Genomic DNA, 17,344 nt, shown 5'->3' with positions numbered 1-17,344 from the left:
TGCTGGCGCCAAGCTTTCTTCATCATTTTACTCAAGATGCCTCTATAAATTGTCCACCAGATGTCTCTGTAGCCCAGGTCTCTGAACAAGTACTAAATATATTAGGAAACTACTTGTCTCTGTTTATTTGTATATAACAAAACAAATCTATTTGATGTGCTTCTGTAGTATTTCTCCCTGTTTGGTACATACATTTCGAGAGACCCTTCAGTCTCCACAACATTTAATACATATCTGTGAATCTGTATTTAACACAGTAAACACAGAGGATGAAGTATGTTCGTGGACTGAATTGCACTCGTTGCACAAATGTTATTCGTTTATGCACAAGTTAACTTTTCAAACTCTTCTCTGTCGTTGTAATATCGAAGCTGCTTGTAAAGCCTATTTTGTATGGGATTGAATCGGTGGAATTAGTACAGGCGAGAGGTGAGGGATTTGCCTCCCTCTGCTGGACAAAAAAATTACATTACAGGAGAACCAGCCTAGTTACCAAAAAAAAATCACATAACTCTCGTGTCCACGTCTATTTGTGTATGTTTGTCAAGTGTATGTGCTTTTGTAATGTTCCACACAAATTGCCATGGGGGAAAGAAGATTTATTGAAAACGAAACGTTCTTTTTGTTTTATTGTATTGACCAATTTTACTTCAGATTAATTCTATTAGTTGTCCACCAGTGTCTCTGTGGCAACCTTTTTGATGAACAGGTACGAACAACAGTACAATTAAAAATACGAACTTTCACGACTGAGTTAACACGCAAAAACACTGAATTTTGTTTCATGGTGAAAAACGGATCACTGTATTTATAAAGGGCCCTATGTTTTTCTACCTTTAACCAATTAATCAGGGCTCCTGATCAAATGCCATCTTACGTTGCAATCTTGTGTGACTGAGAAGTTCGTTCAATGCACACATCTTGGTACGATCATTATTTATAATATATTTATTTATTTATTTATTTATTTTCCCACTGCCATCTGCGTTAAACGGGATGGAAATCCCAGTGATTCGGCGAAGGGCACTTCAGTTAATTTAATCGATAGCTTTTTATAGTTAAGTTAATAGATAGCTCTGGTGGACATATAACGCATCTGCAACAGAGTCGTCGGTTATCAGCAAACTGCGATTAACCACCTTGAGAGCAGGGAAATCCGCTGCGCAACATTGGCGTCTGATCCAAAGAAAGACGTAGACTCATTTGAAATGACATTATTGGCTAATTAATGCCAATTAAACCCTGTTATTTTCTTTTTTTGCATTTATATTTTTTTGTAATTAACCGATATATGACGTGTGTGAACAGACACCTCCTTACACCTTGTAAATGTAAATGTATTGATTTGATTATCATCGTGTGAGCTTGTTCAAACAATAAATGTTTTCATTGGGTCCATCTTTGTTGGAAGGGAGTAAACGGGGAGTGCATCGGTGGAAATAGTGCAGGGCTCTTCAGGTGAAAAATGTGATTACAGCAGCGCAAGTTGGATTAAAAAAGTAACAGCCCTCCGTCCTTCAATTAAAATGAAGTACTTTTGTCCGACAAACGTATGTTTTATAATTGGAGCTTTCGTGTTGCCCACGCTGTGCCCTCAGGGGATAATAAAGATATCGTGAAACTGTTCTTATTGCGCATTAATATGGCGGCACTATTCAACTTTCAAGGTCGAAATATAATGGCAGAATGAAACTCACTAAATGATCTTTTATGATGTAAATGAAAATAACGTGCATTTACAAGCCTTGACCCAACACACGCCCACTGTGTTTTCTGAAAACAAAGCAATCTACTGAAAGAAATCCCCATTTTGGGGGGGTTTTTGACTTTCGAAAACCTAATTTATTGACAGTTGACAGTTATTGTCTGTTTTCAGGCGGGATTTTGAATGAAATATTTCTTGGGTATCTGTCAATCGTGAAAAGATATCACACAGATCCCCCACCAAGAAAATAAAAAATAAAATAAAAAATGCTGGTTTTAACTGGGCCCATCTTTGTGCTTGAAGGAATTGGAAGGAGTGGATCGGTGTAATCAGTGCGGTGCACTTCACTTGAGGGGTTTGCCTCCCTCTGCTGCACAAAGAATGTCTGTACAGTCTGTTGTTTTATTTTTTTGGGGGTTTTGGTTTTCAAATCCATGTGGTTGTGGATAATAAAGCTCTTCTGAAACAGTTCTTCTTCATTTTATTTTTATTGAGCAATGAAAGCACAATTCGAAACTTTAAAGGCTGAAATTTAATGGAGAATAAAATTCCAAAACACATACAACTATCTTTATTTATACGAAAATGTGCTTTTCATAAACCTGCCCCGAACACACCCACTGCATTTCACAGAGAAAATGAGTGCTTTCTCAAGTGCATTAGTAGCTAGATTGCCGGTCTATCATTCGATCATTGTGAACACTCAAAGGCATGAAGCCTCATAAGCATTAAGCCCTCTGTAGCAGCAGTGTAGCACTGCATCACTCTCATAAGCATTAAGCCCTCTGTAGCAGCATTGTAGCACTGCATCATTCTCATAAGCATTAAGCCCACTGTAGCAGCAGTGTAGCACTGCATCACTCTCATAAGCATTAAGCCCACTGTAGCAGCAGTGTAGTAGCAGTCTCATAAGCATTAAGCCCACTGTAGCAGCAGTGTAGCACTGCATCACTCTCATAAGCATTAAGCCCACTGTAGCAGCAGTGTAGTAGCAGTCTCATAAGCATTAAGCCCACTGTAGCAGCAGTGTAGCACTGCATCACTCTCATAAGCATTAAGCCCTCTGTAGCAGCAGTGTAGCACTGCATCACTCTCATAAGCATTAAGCCCACTGTAGCAGCAGTGTAGTAGCAGTCTCATAAGCATTAAGCCCACTGTAGCAGCAGTGTAGCACTGCATCACTCTCATAAGCATTAAGCCCACTGTAGCAGCAGTGTAGTAGCAGTCTCATAAGCATTAAGCCCACTGTAGCAGCAGTGTAGCACTGCATCACTCTCATAAGCATTAAGCCCTCTGTAGCAGCAGTGTAGTACTGGATCATTCTCATAAGCATTAAGCCCTCTGTAGCAGCAGTGTAGCACTGGATCATTCTCATAAGCATTAAGCCCTCTGTAGCAGCAGTGTAGTACTGGATCATTCTCATAAGCATTAAGCCCTCTGTAGCAGCAGTGTAGCACTGGATCATTCTCATAAGCATTAAGCCCTCTGCAGCAGCAGTGTAGCACTGCATCACTCTCATAAGCATTAAGCCCACTGTAGCAGCAGTGTAGTACTGGATCATTCTCATAAGCATTAAGCCCTCTGCAGCAGCAGTGTAGCACTGCATCACTCTCATAAGCATTAAGCCCACTGTAGCAGCAGTGTAGTACTGCATCACTCTCATAAGCATTAAGCCCACTGTAGCAGCAGTGTAGTACTGGATCATTCTCATAAGCATTAAGCCCTCTGTAGCATCAGTGTAGCACTGCATCACTCTCATAAGCATTAAGCCCACTGTAGCAGCAGTGTAGCACTGCATCATTCTCATAAGCATTAAGCCCACTGTAGCATCAGTGTAGCACTGCATCACTCTCATAAGCATTAAGCCCTCTGTAGCAGCAGTGTAGTACTGCATCACTCTCATACGCATTAAGCCCACTGTAGCATCAGTGTAGCACTGCATCACTCTCATAAGCATTAAGCCCACTGTAGCAGCAGTGTAGCACTGCATCATTCTCATAAGCATTAAGCCCACTGTAGCATCAGTGTAGCACTGCATCACTCTCATAAGCATTAAGCCCTCTGTAGCAGCAGTGTAGTACTGCATCACTCTCATAAGCATTAAGCCCACTGTAGCAGCAGTGTAGCACTGCATCACTCTCATAAGCATTAAGCCCACTGTAGCAGCAGTGTAGTAGCACTCTCATAAGCCCCTCTGATTTTTCCATCTCACTAGGGGATACCACAGTGACCTCATCCCCTAGTGCAAGAAACCTTGGAGTGGTGATGGACAACAGGCTGTCCTTCTCCGAGAACATCGCTACGGTGACCCGGGTGTGCAGGTTCTTCCTGTACAACATCCAGAGAATCCACCCTTTCTCACCACCTACTCCACTCAGTTCCTTGTTCAAGCAATGGTCCTGTCCCGCCTGGACTATTGCAATTCTCTGCTGGCTGGCCTTCCAGCATCTGCCATCAGACCCCTACAACTGATCCAGAATGCTGCAGCCCGTCTGGTATTCAATGTTCTCTGTCCTCTCACTGGTCCTCTTTGCACTTGTACTTGTGTTCGATTTGCACTTCGTTGTACGTCGCTCTGGATAAGAGCGTCTGCTAAATGCTATGTAATGTAATGTAATGTAATAGGCATTAAGCCCACTGTCATGGGAGTGTAGTAGATAGTCACCCTGAGGTGTATCTTGTCTACTGTCTCTGTAGTGTAATGGTTAAAGAACTGGATTTGTAATCAGTAGGTCCCAGGTTCGAATCCCGGGTCATCACTTGTGCATGGTTATTAATCTGTAGTGCTTGTATACATTACCGGTTGTGCTTCTGGATGTGTCCTGCTGAAAAATTGGATTCCCCCCAAAAAAAAAAAAAAAAAAAAAAAAAAAATTACGAACAACAATAATGCTACAGAAAATTACTTTGTGGAAATTCCTGTAGTTGAATGTTGTCATTAAAGTTGCTTAAGAATGTGTGGAACCTGCAGTGGCAACCAGGTTGCCGTGGCGTAATGGTAGAGTTACCGTCTCTGGACCCAGAGGTTGAGGGTTTGAACCCCTCTCTTTCTTTCGCTTGTGTCTCTGTCAGCTCATCATCTTCTGTCTTCTACACCACAGCAGAACTGTAAGGCAGCTGTGGCGTAACGGAATGGTGTCGGTCTACAGACCCAGATGTCAAGGGTTCAAACCCCACCGATTGTCTTTACTTCTCTTGTGTTTCAACATTATCATCAAATTCTATCATATTCAGCCAACGAGCCTCAAAGTGTGGTTGGCTCAATGGTAACGTCATTGTCTGCGAGTGCAAGGCAACAGGGTTCAAATCTCCTCTTTACTTCTCTCTTATGGTTCTGTCAGCTCATCATCATCAGTCTACTACATCACTAAAAAAAAAAAGCCAAGACAGCAGTGGCGTAATGGTATTGTCATCGTCTCGGGATCAAGAGGCTGTGGGTTCAAACCCCGCACCCTCATCTTTACTTTGAGTGTCTGTGGTCTCATCTTCTTCAGTCCACTGCAGAGCGAAACTAAACACTACAGAGACATTGGCACAAAGATAAAGTCCCTGCCTATAAACCCGAAGCTCCTGGGTTCAAATCCATTCCTGTCTCTTTACTTCTCTTACATTTCTGTAGTGTCATATTCTATCTACTGCTGCATCTGGCAAAAGACAGAACATGATGGTGGCGTGAAGGTAGTGTCATGGACTCTGAACGATGAGCTTGAGGGTTCGAACCCCAGTTCTTCCTTTTGTGTTTCCATTTCTGATGTCTCAACAAATTCAGTTCAATACTGAAAAGACAGGACAAGAACAACAAGACAGTGTGGCATACAGGAATGGCTTTCGCCTTGCAACAACAAGGTCCGGGGTTCAAACCCCTCCCTCTCCTTTCAGTTTGCGCAGCTTTTGACCATAGTAATGTTTAAGTATTAGGAAAAAATTAGAAGAAACTGCAAAGGACACTGTGGCGTAAGAGATAAGACCGCACCTCAGGAGGTAGAGGTTGCTGGTTCGAATCCCCGAGCGCCGCACCTGAGCAACGTTGGTGGTCCCCAAGGGTGGGGGAGAGATGGTTCCGAAGGGCGACAGAGAGGTGATCCCCAAGGGCGGGGGGAGAGATGGTACGGAAGGGCGACAGAGAGGTGGTCCCCAAGGGCGGGGGAGAGACGGCATCGAAGGGCGGAGTGAAGGGGAAGTGGCGAGTCTGGCCCCCCCGATAACCTGAAGAACACAAAATGGGGGGTTTTGCTATTTTTTTGGAGAATTAAAATTTTTAGCTGTAAGAGAGAAAAAATGAAAATTGGTCCAGGCCCCACTCTCCATTAGTGCATTACTACAGACAGTCCCCCATACTCCTACACAATCAAATCAGTCTGTTTGGGAAAACAAACTCGATTTGATTGCATAAAGGTAGAAGTATGTAAGACGGTCTGTAGTAATACACTAATCTGCACCAAATGTGGTGCATAGTACAAACAAAAACAAAACAAACACTCATACTTACATAGCTCCTCCATCTGGGGACTTCCTGCTTCTCCTCCGCATGGTCAGCTCATCTGCCAGACGGCCACAGTGCTACACTCACGCATACGCCTTGGTGCTGGGCAGCATACCTACCAATCAGATTTCAGGACCTGGTACTGGTACACACACTGGGCTGAGTGTCAGATATCTTTGAACTTAGCTCTAGCATATGAGAAACACAGAGGTCTTAGGACATGGCACATTGTAGAGGTCTTGGGACTTGGATCCACCTATGGCAGGTTCCAGACGGTCTTACGACTTGTTGCAGCCGGTGGCTGCACTCTCAGAGGGCGTAAGACTTGTACCTGCCGTGCATCTAGAGGTCTTGAGACTTGCAACCACCTGTGGCAGATTCCAGACGGTCTTAAGACTTGTTGCAGCAGGGCGCCACACTCTCAGAGGTCTTAAGACTTGCATCTGCAGTGGATCTACAAGGTCTTGGGACTTGAGTCCACCTGTGGCAGATTCCAGACGGTCTTACGACTTGTTGCAGCCGGTGGCTGCACTGTCAGAGGGCGTAAGACTTGTATCTGCCGTGGACCTCACAAGTCTTGGGACCTGTAGCAGGCCTAGTCCATATGACATGGATTTGGATGCTAGAGAATCTAAGCCTTGGGACATGCACCAGCCCAGTGTCGTGACACCGAGGCCCTGGTACCTGAGTCTGAGAGGTAAAATGTACATACCCCAGTGCCTGGGACACTGTCGCACTTCAGAACGTACCCACTGGGTTTCTGCACAGATAGGCCGGGCCACAATTGCTTGTGGGGCTGCAGATAAGCTGGAGTGAAAAATGGGGGAAAACAACAGTTGTTGCATGTGAGCACAACATAAGCAAATGAAAACATAGATATTAGCAACATGTTTTAATCTATCAATCAAAAGATTTCGGGTTCAGAAAGACATATATTAGAAGTGGCTTCGCTCCCACCATATATAAACATATTTGAAAGTCAATAAACAATTCAACCAATATTTAAAAATAAACAAAGCTTACAAAAAACAGTTCTGCAAAAGACTACAACGTCTGATTGATTAAAAATGATGTAAAAACACAAGCAGGGCTAACGCACAAAGACCAATACAGAGTTTAAGCAAAAATAGCGACCAAGTAAGTTACATTTCGGTAGCCTTTAACAAATCATCAGAACGCAAACCAGAACAGACGTTTCTATATTAACGACCATTGAATCGCTAAACACGATGGAAACAGAACATCGTTGCTTAGGTAACTTACTAGAGTTTAGTTTACTTTGACCACGATAAGCGAAAACATCCACCATTCACCCTAACTTTATTCATATTTAAAAACGCATATTTCTCGTGTATCCCACAAAGCAATTCAATAATACAATTCACAGCTATCTCTGCAAGACTGCAAGCAAAATAATCACTTACTGTACGCGGAGGAGAGGAAAATCTGTGCAAACCACAAGTCTGCATGTCATGAAGTAAACATTTGACGTGACGCCAACGGAAGCAGGATGTGTTACCGAGAATATGTCCCACCTGCCCCACCTATGCAAAACTCAGTTCTGTAGAGAACATGGCTGCAAGCAAGTCCTTTCGGGTTGTTCAGTCTTTCAATTGATGCAAGTAAATTTGTTTGGCCTTTTAAAACTACGCATTGGAATAGTCAGCAGGCAGTGAACTGGATGTTGTTTTCGTAAATTATCGAGACAAAGATTGGTAATTTAGGCTGGGCGTTTAAAGATGTTTGGGAAACACGTGGGATTTTTTGTTTGCAACTGGACTGTGAACAGAGCCATCGGATGACCTGCTGAGAAGAACGGCGTGTTGCAGTTTGGAGACTAAAAGGAACTCTTCGTGTTTCATCACTTTTCTAGAGTGGGTTCTTACGTCAATTCGGATTATTGGGGGAAAATACACGTACCCAGGTGTTAAAGAAATAGTTTTGTTACAACCAAGTTAATACTCTTTTGGATATACTTAATGACACGATTTGGGTTTGCTGTATGTATGATGCTAAATAAATTACACTCAACCTAACATTTGCATGTCGTGGTTTAATTATTTAAATGCTTGTTTTAACCGTGTCCATCTTTGATTAAGGGGAGTCGGTTCTTTGCGGTGGAGCGTATCGGGGGAATCATAGCAGGGGCGCTCCAGGTGAGGGATTTCGCTCCCTCTGCTGGACAAAAAAATGGCTTTACAGCAGAGCATGCACAGCACTCTCAGGTCAAGTATTTTTTGTATGGTTGTCAAATGTATGTAGATTTTTAACGTTGCGCAGCATTTACCTTTCAGGGATAATAAAGATGAACTGAAACTGAAACCGTTCTGGATTTTTTTTTTTTTTCAGATTTAAATGGAAAATAATGTTTTTAGTGAAGAGAGGAGATAAGTGTTCTCTGAAGAGTATTAGTGGTTAACTTGGCCATCTCATTTTTGATTATTGATTATTATTTTGGTAAACATTCAAAGGCACAAACTAATCCCCTTCATGCACACATTTTAACTGTTCACCCCATTAATTAGGATCGGATGGGACTTAATCTGTGGTTCAAATCACAAAAGCATTCTTTGAATTGAAACAAAAGCTTTCACAAAGTAGAAGACCTCTTATGTGGTGAACTTATGTTTCCTCCCTCACTCTCTGTGCAGTGGCCCCAAAACAAACCCAAAGAAAATTGTGTAATGTAGGCCTGTCACTGTCTTGGGCCCCAAGCTTCCAGGTTTGAGCCTGTATTTATACTTTTCCTTTTGACTAGGTTACTCTCGATGGTCACCCAGTTTTGAGCGGAGGCCTGACTTGAGCGAGATCTTGGTGGTGGGATGGCTGTGCCTGACTCTTGTTTATGCTGGGCTTGGCTGTGGTATGGAAGTCCGTTGATATCTCTTCATACATATCTGTCCACACTGGAGGATGCGGAGCTGTTCACGCTGCGGCCGCAGAATGACTCCTCTCTCCTCCCGGAGGTGAGAACGCCAGGCCAAATACCGACAGCTTGCCCCAGAATACGTTCCTGTTTGTTGCACTCTCGAAAAGGACATGTTAAAAACAACTCTTTTTTTTTTTTTTTTTTAAATACACCTCCACGTCTAGTTAAGCACAACAGATATGTATAAAGAGACATCAACAGACTTCCATACCACAGCCAAGCCCAGCATCAACAAGAGTCAGGCACAGCCATCCCACCACCAAGATCTCGCTCAGGTCAGGCCTCCGCTCAAAAATGGGTGACCATCGAGAGTCCAAATGCAACTTTTAAGGATCTGCTGCTGCAGTCCCTTATGGCAAAGACACCATCTCAAGCTTTCTAAAATTCTGGAGTGTACAGCAGGGCAGCCCTTTAAAGTGAGTTTGGTGTCGAGATTGAAAACTTGTTGTAAGACACATTCTAGTCATTTTATTTGTAAATCTGGGAGCACTTTCTCACTGAGGAAAGATAAACATGTTATTAATAATAATAAGCCGTAAAAATCACTTCTGATGTGAGAAAGACCCCACCACATGTCAATTCACTTTGGCGCATCGGTCCTTCCGACATCTGAAAACCCGCACTTCAGTTCAGTGCTTTGTTTTCCCTACTTGCCAGGCAGCAATAAAAAATTCAAGAAGCTATAGAAAATTTGCTAACGCTTTAACAGAAGAGATGTCATGTTATATCCCTGTTTGCAATAATCTAGCTAGCTAACGTTCTCCATTCATTAATTATCTACCTCACCAGCAAGCAAGCCTTTTCATTTATGTGTTCCAACTGTTAATTATGAACTGGATTAACTGGTACGGTCGCTATTTACAAAATAAAGCCGAAGTTAGCTGGCATCCGTAACATAGATTCCAAATATAATACACAGACACTGCAAAACATGTATTTACCTGTCTGTAGCACTGTAAACTGAGATTATATACAAGTTTCAGACGGGCACCGCATGGTTTCTCAACAAGGGATTTCTATTTAGGAAATTAAGTCCAACGCCTCATCGACTTCAGCAATTGCGTCTACTTATCGACTACATATCCCATAAACAATTTCAAAAACACATTGCGTCACGGTTGGACAAACCATATTTATTAGAATAGTGTGTGGAATTATTTAATTTTATGTTCGCAACGCTTTACATTTTATGTACTGGCGCAACATCCACATTATGTATTATACGTTGTCTAACTACAACATTTTTGTGACTTTTGTGACCAGCTGATTTACAAAAAAAAATTTCAGTGGCATTTATTTGTCTGTGTCCGGAATTAAACTACAGACATCACAGCAAAGGTTTACTTCAGTTGCGTTGGTGAACTGTGACACCAAGCGAGAAGACTGCACAATGACACCCGAATCTTCGTGAGTTTCAGTTTCATTTCTTCAGACATCAGAAAATTTTAACGAAGTGGAAACAAGCGGAAGTGTAGCCTCCCCACCTTCGGTAAAATGTCTACTGCCGTTTCCAAGTTCATCACCAGGATTATCTGTGAAAATCATGGATGCATGGACTACCAACATCTTTACAAAACTCTACGGCAAAGTGTCACCATTGCTGAATCGACACTTTCCGCTGTCTTGAGAGACAAATTTGTTATTGTTGAAGGAAAAGAAAAGGGCTCAGCGAACAATGGCTTGGGCGCAGACAGCTCAATCATAGCGAAGACATCACTCAGAATTTGCAAAGAAAAAAACGACAGTTGTAGTGACTGTGGAGATTTACATCTGTGCAGATACCTTGTGTGTGGCAGCTGCAGCTACGGGTAGGTAGATGGAATAGACCTCGGCAGGCCTATATAGAACACACAAATAATCCTGTAAACGTGTTTCTGGGGTGCTGTCCAGTTGGATATAGCCTATTTCCATTGAACGTTTCATTTAAGGGTGTAGGCATCCAAACTTTGTGTAGTTGCATTTACGCAAGATTGATGGGTTATTAACGAGAGCAAGAGCTATTAACAAATCTGTTTTAATAACATGATGGATTCACTAACTTTTGACTGAAACAAGTAAAACAAAGGTTGTTCGAGTCCGTTTACTGACATTGTGGACGCTGTTTAAACTTGCCCCGTAGCTACGGGACAGTTTCACTCCCGCTGCTTTTGACTGAACTGTAGGAATGTCCTAGAACTGTGCCAGTGGTCTATAATCATAGCAAAGGCATGCATCTTCTTTCTGGATGAAAATATTTGCTCTGATGTTGTAGCCTATATATTTTTGAATTCAACGAAAACCTAAAAGTGTTTGGTTGTTCCCTGGTCTCCCATGCCTTGGGTAAAGGTCACCGTTTTTATAAAAATCTGATATTCTGTCGCTTAGCTTGTTGAATTGAAACACAGTAACATTTGAGTTTGCGTATGAGTGTACTTGTAGGCGATAATGCTAGGTTCACTTGCTGTTGTTCTCATCTTAACATTTTTCAGCCTGTGCCCCCTATTGCTCAAGGTGCTTTGCGTAACAACCTTGCAAATCACTTGATAAGGGTGTCTGTCAAATGTGGTTCCCTATTTGTGTGTATCAGGTCCGTGGATATTTTTTCCACAACCCACGAATAGTAGAATATGTGGATTTAATGTATGCTAATAGTTCCTGGTTTACGTTAACTCTTTCAGGAGGAAGTGCAAAAATTCCCATGACTTAGACTCGGATGACAACAGGGCAGTCCTTTGCAGCCACGGGCTGCAGGAACTGGAGGATGCGGAGCTTTTCACGCTGCTGCTGCAGAATGACTCCTCTCTTCTCCCGGAGGTGAGAACGCCAGGCCAAATACCCACACCGGCTCACGGCTCGCCCCAGAATACGTTCCTGTTTGTTGCACTCTCGAAAAGGACGTGTTAAAAACAACTCGTTTTTATGATTTTTTTAATACACCTCCACGTCTAGTTAAGCACAACACATTTTGTGTTTCTTTCTATGCAGTCCCTTTCTAACACATTCTAATACAAATATACAATTTATGTATGATTATATATATATATATAAAAACACGAAAAAATATGACAACCTGTTTCTGAAGTAACACAAGCAGAAACAGAACAAGCCTGTTGGACATGAACACATAACTGTTGAGTGTGCGCACGTGTTGCAGAACGGTCTAGATCTCCCTTGCATTTCCAACATCTCCAGGTCTGCTCACATTACAACAAGGGGAACGGCGAGCACGGCTCCTGCAGGTTCAAAGGAGGCTGTAAGGGCCTGCATGTCTGCCAGCACTTCCTGCAGGGGGACTGCACTTTCGGCGACAAGTGCAAGCGGGCCCACGCCTTCGACGCCAACGCCCAGGAGATCCTGAAGCGCAGAGGCGTGAGCCCGGAGAAGAGTCAACTTCTGTGCACGATTTACAGGAACATGTTCGCCATCTCAGGCCCTCAGAACGGCCCGGCGGGTAAAGAACCTTCCCGCCATTTTGTTAAAGGCTTTGCCGATGTCGTTAAATCGAGTAAACAAATCAATAAATCGAATAAATTCATGGAGGATACCAGCAGTAACTCCCAGACAGGCTGGATGGTTACAGCTTTGAATTTGGGACAGTCTCAGTGGTGCTCGTGGACTATACGCCCCGTACAGACGATACAGAAAATATATCTCTATATATCGACACAAAATGTGTAGCATATCGATATAACTTGAATTATAACTTCATAATATATTGTCAACTTATTGCAACGCTTCACCATATATGGAAAATGCATAGCAATAGCCACTTACATAAATGTGTATGAATACACATCGTCTCATAATGGGGAACTAAATGAGGAAATCCCACAGTTCTGAACTCTCTCTCTCTCCCTCTCTCTCCCTCCCTCTCTCCCTGTCTCTGTCTCCCTGTCTCTCTCCCTTTCTCTCTCCCTCTCTCACTCTCTCACTCTCCCTCTCTCCCTGTCTCTCTCCCTCCTTCTCTCTCCCTCTCTCCTCCTCTCTCCTTCCCCTCGACATCTAGCTCCCCACACCTTCTGCAACAGTACAGGTGGGGAAAAGGGAAACCGTGAATGAAATTGAATTATTGAGCCGGGACGGCTTCAGTTAACGTTCAGTCTTCGGCCCTGCTGTGTTTGCAGGCCTGTGCGTCCCCACGGCTGACCTCTGCCTGGGCGCTGGGAGCCCCCCCGTGGCTGCCACCGCCCCTCCCGCGGCCCGGGAGCGATCCCGCCAGCCGCCCAGCGCCTCCGTCAGCGAGGCGGACCGCAACGAGATCTGCCTCTTCTTCCTCCGCCGTCACTGCAGCTTCAAAGGTCTTCCTCCTCTCCCCTCCTCCTCCTGTAGTCTGTGCCTTCCTCTTCCTCCTGTAGTCTTCTCCTCCCTCCTCCTCCTGTAGTCTTCACCTTCCTCTTTCTCCTGTAGTCTTCTCCTCCCTCTTCCTCCTGTAGTCTTCACCTTCCTCTTCCTCCTGTAGTCTTCTCCCTCTTCCTCCTGTAGTCTTCACCTTCCTCTTCCTCCTGTAGTCTTCTCCTCCCTCTTCCTCCTGTAGTCTTCACCTCACTCTTCCTCCTGTAGTCTTCACCTCACTCTTCCTCCTGTAGTCTTCGCCTCCCTCCTCCTCCTGTAGTCTTCACCTTCCTCTTCCTCCTGTAGTCTTCACCTCACTCTTCCTCCTGTAGTCTTCACCTCACTCTTCCTCCTGTAGTCTTCGCCTTCCTCTTCCTCCTGTAGTCTTCACGTCACTCTTCCTCCTGTAGTCTTCTCCTTCCACTTCCCCGCGTCCTCTTCACTATTCCACCATTGTGCCGACTGTGTTATCATGCTGATAAGGGACCATCAAGGCACCGTTTGGCCAACAGACACTCTGTTGGCCAAACGGTGCCTTGATGGTCCCTTATCAGCATGATAAGGGACGGGTGGAGCTAGGAGTAGAAAAAAAAAAGAGCCAGAAAAAGAAAAGAGGGGAGAAAAAGGAGCGATGGGAATGAGCGATGTCTCTCGCTCCTTTCCCTTCGGCCCGTTTCCTTCTGGATGTTTCCGCAGCTCACGCTCGGCTCTGGTTTGTCCCGCAGAGAACTGCACCCGGGTTCACTACCACCGGCCCTATCGCTGGCAGGTCGCGGAGCCGGGCGGGGCCGCCTGGAAGGACCTGGTGGACATGGAGGCCGTCGAGGAGGCCTACTGTAACCCCGCGAACAACGCCAGGTCCGCGCCCAAACCCTAAACCCGCCGACGTTTACAACACGCTGTGACCGTCGCACTTGTGTATAATTATCTTACTCTTTGGAGGACCTGTTGCCAAAAAAAACTGGTATTGCTGCTTCTTGGTCAGTTTATCAGATTATTCTGCAAGGGTTCAGGTTTTTATCTGTGTGATCACTCCAGTACTTGCAACCCTACTTCCCTCTAGGGGTTCATTGTTCGTCCGCCAAATGACTACAAAGTTATGGAATGTAAGGTAAACCATACCGGCTGGGAGTGTGTCGATACTGAACTGGGGGCCGGTGAGGGTGTGTGTGTGTGTGTGTGAGTGTGTGTGAGTGTGCGAGTGTGCCTGTGTTTGTGAGTGTGTGTGAGTGTGTGTGTGTGTTTGTGAGTGTGTGAGTGTGCGTGTGTTTGTGAGTGTGTGTGTGTGTGTGTGTGTGTGTGTGAGTGTGCGTGTGTTTGTGAGTGTGTGTGTGTGTGTGTGTGTGTGTGTGTGTGAGAGAGTGTGTGAGAGTGTGTGTGTGTTTGTGAGTGTGTGCGAGTGTGCGTGTGTTTGTGAGTGTGTGTGTGTGTGTGAGTGTGTTTGTGAGTGTGTGAGTGTGTGTGAGTGTGTGTGTGCGAGTGTGCGAGTGTTTGTGAGTGTGTGTGTGTGTGTGTGTGAGAGAGTGTGTGAGAGTGTGTGTGTGTGTGTGTGTGTGTGCGCGAGTGTGCGTGTGTTTGTGAGTGTGTGTGTGTGTGTGTGTGTGTGTGTGTGTGTGCGCGAGTGTGCAAGTGTTTGTGAGTGGGTGTGTGTGTGTGTGTGTGTGTGTGTGTGGGGCAGGGTCTCTCGTTCCTCCTAATTCGGGCCCGTTCTCCAGTAAAGGGATCTCTAAGGTGGACTTCCTCACCATGACGAGCGGAGGCTCCAGAGTGCAGCGGCTGTCCACGGTCTCCTCCATCACCAAGCCCCCCCACTTCATCCTCACCACCGACTGGCTGTGGCACTGGCAGGGCGAACGGGGGAAGTGGTTCGAGTTCGGCTCCGAGGTCAGTCCATCGCCGCGGAGCCAAGACGCAAACTACAGCTGTGGTCAGCGGAAAATGAGCCGTCTGCAACCACGTTTACATGACCTCGACGCCGACGCTAAATTAGCAGCGAAGCGTATTTAGCCGGGCCGTGCGATAAGGAAAATGGCAGTCTGGAGAGTAGTTTTCAAAAGGTTTCGTCCGTTCCTTGTAGGGTGACGGGGACGCACCGTCCATCACGTCTCAGACACTGGAGAACGTCTACCTGGCCGACACCGACGGGGAGATCCCCTTCACCACAGGCGGCCAGCATTACGTTCTCTATTTCAAAGGTACAGTGCAAACCCCCCCCCCCTTCCTTTAAATGGTTTATTCCGCCGTTTCATTTCATTGGTGGGCTTTTGCATCCCTGCCTTTGGCAGGGGTGGGTTTCGTCCTCGTTCAGCTTTGTGTCCCTTGCAGACATGATTCAGGAGAACGTCAAATTCAAAACGAGGAGGCCGGTTCGAAGGCGACCACGCTTTCTGTCTGGTGCAGAGGTGGAGAAGAAGCTGAAGAAGTAAAAGCCCTTACACGTGGTGGTGGTGATGATGATGATGATGAATTTGCTATAATATCCTCTGCTAAAATCTGTAAATAATCGGCGGTGAAGGGTTAACGCGTTGTTGACCATATGGTTACTATTGTTCTTATATTATCTTGATCAGTATTGCTTTCATGAAAGGATCAGTATTGCTTTGAAAGGGAGTGACTGTGTGAGCCAAACACAAAGGGTAGGAGGTGCCACCTCCTCCAGGCCTTGAGCAACATTCCAGAAAGGGAGGAAGAGAACAGGTTTTACTTAATGAGCTGGCTGTCCTTGAAACTGGCACCAAAACGTTTGCAAAGTCCAGGGCATAAATGTTTATCTCTCCCTCCCTCTCTCTCCTCTCTCCCTCCCTCCCTCCCTCCCTCCCTCTCTCTCTCTCTCTCTCTCTCCCTCCCTCCCTCCCTCCCTCTCTCGCCCCCTCTCAGTGGTACTCCAGAAGCTTCCGGCTCCACTCCCACGAGCGTTCCTGAGCACTGGGATCAGGAGGCCCTGTCTGACTTTGAGTACAAGGTACACAAGGTCACGCCTGTGCTGCAAATGCAGCTCCGCACTCATGTCCCCTACGACTGTGGCTGTGGCTGGCGCTGTTGTTAGGGATTTGGCCCATTAGTGCTTGAATTACCAGTAAGTGCAAAACTTTGAATTGCACATTGCATTCTATTAAGCAGAGCAATGTTAAAATCATATACCGTAATTAATAATTGGCTTTTACCAATTGCTGAGCAGACACCCTTGCTAATTGCAACATATTATCATAACAGTCACGTCAAAATGATGTTGTTTATAACGCGTTGTATTATGCGAGTGCTGGATGTTTTTTCAGAGAGAATTCAGATTGAGTAGCTTGCAGCACCAGTTTAATAATGATACGGTCTCTTCTGAGACTTACATCTCAAGTGAATCACAGATGCGGGGAACAGGAGTGTTCCTCTGAGGAACACAACAGTGTGTTGTCGTCAAGAAGGCTCAGGACGGCCAGTCACAATCAAAGTGTCGAGTTCGCTGAACATACTGACCGCAAACTGACAACATACTGTAAGCAAAGCGGATAAATCCAAGTTAAATGATAACCCGTCTCAACACTGATTTACCTATTACATTATGACCAAAAAGAGAACGGGCGGATAGGTAAAGAAGGTCAGGGGAGCTATGGTACGACCTGAAGAGTAAGGCCTGGGTCATCAGGCTGTGTCAGAAGATTGGCAGGGTTTGGGAAGCTCATTTGTACTGGGTGGCCAGAACAGAACAGAGTGCTCGGCATCAACACTCGGGGTTTCTCTAACCAGGAGCAGCCTGTTGATGAATTCTCCTGTCGGTGTGTTTGCCTGTGTGCCTGTGTGTGTGTGTGTGTGTGTGTATACTCGTGTGTGTGTGTGTGTGTGTATGTGTGTGTGACTGTCCCCAGCTCACGCGCCTGGCGGCCGGCTCCACAGAGTTCTCTCAGGTGCGGAAGCTGTTCCAGCG

The 17,344-nt window shown here is 45.1% G+C and overlaps 1 protein-coding gene and 1 long non-coding RNA gene across 2 annotated transcripts in view; one reads left to right on the top strand and one right to left on the bottom strand.

Annotated features, from left to right (window-relative positions):
- Positions 1 to 3,592: 3,592 nt before the first annotated feature.
- LOC133119126 (uncharacterized) lies at positions 3,593 to 7,678 on the bottom strand. The gene is made up of 3 exons (XR_009706488.1): positions 7,613 to 7,678; positions 6,195 to 6,995; positions 3,593 to 5,911 (listed from the first exon to the last, which is right to left on the bottom strand). It is a non-coding gene; the product is annotated as an uncharacterized LOC133119126 (long non-coding RNA).
- A 2,786-nt stretch (positions 7,679 to 10,464) lies between these two features.
- LOC133119036 (protein mono-ADP-ribosyltransferase PARP12-like) overlaps positions 10,465 to 17,344 on the top strand; it is a 9,962-nt gene continuing 3,082 nt past the window's right edge. Inside the window, exons 1-10 of the mRNA XM_061229416.1 lie at positions 10,465 to 10,925; positions 11,775 to 11,910; positions 12,289 to 12,547; positions 13,221 to 13,394; positions 14,154 to 14,286; positions 15,144 to 15,312; positions 15,506 to 15,623; positions 15,754 to 15,850; positions 16,306 to 16,390; positions 17,286 to 17,344. The exon at positions 17,286 to 17,344 is cut by the window's right edge and continues 72 nt beyond it. Coding sequence (XP_061085400.1) covers positions 10,612 to 10,925; positions 11,775 to 11,910; positions 12,289 to 12,547; positions 13,221 to 13,394; positions 14,154 to 14,286; positions 15,144 to 15,312; positions 15,506 to 15,623; positions 15,754 to 15,850; positions 16,306 to 16,390; positions 17,286 to 17,344 — 1,544 coding nt within the window. The 5' untranslated portion in view covers positions 10,465 to 10,611. The remainder of the gene's footprint in view (positions 10,926 to 11,774; positions 11,911 to 12,288; positions 12,548 to 13,220; positions 13,395 to 14,153; positions 14,287 to 15,143; positions 15,313 to 15,505; positions 15,624 to 15,753; positions 15,851 to 16,305; positions 16,391 to 17,285) is intronic.

This window comes from Conger conger, chromosome 19 (assembly GCF_963514075.1).
Source record: "Conger conger chromosome 19, fConCon1.1, whole genome shotgun sequence".
Classification (NCBI taxonomy): Eukaryota; Metazoa; Chordata; class Actinopteri; order Anguilliformes; family Congridae; genus Conger; species Conger conger.
This window is presented reverse-complemented; position numbering and strand designations above follow the sequence as displayed.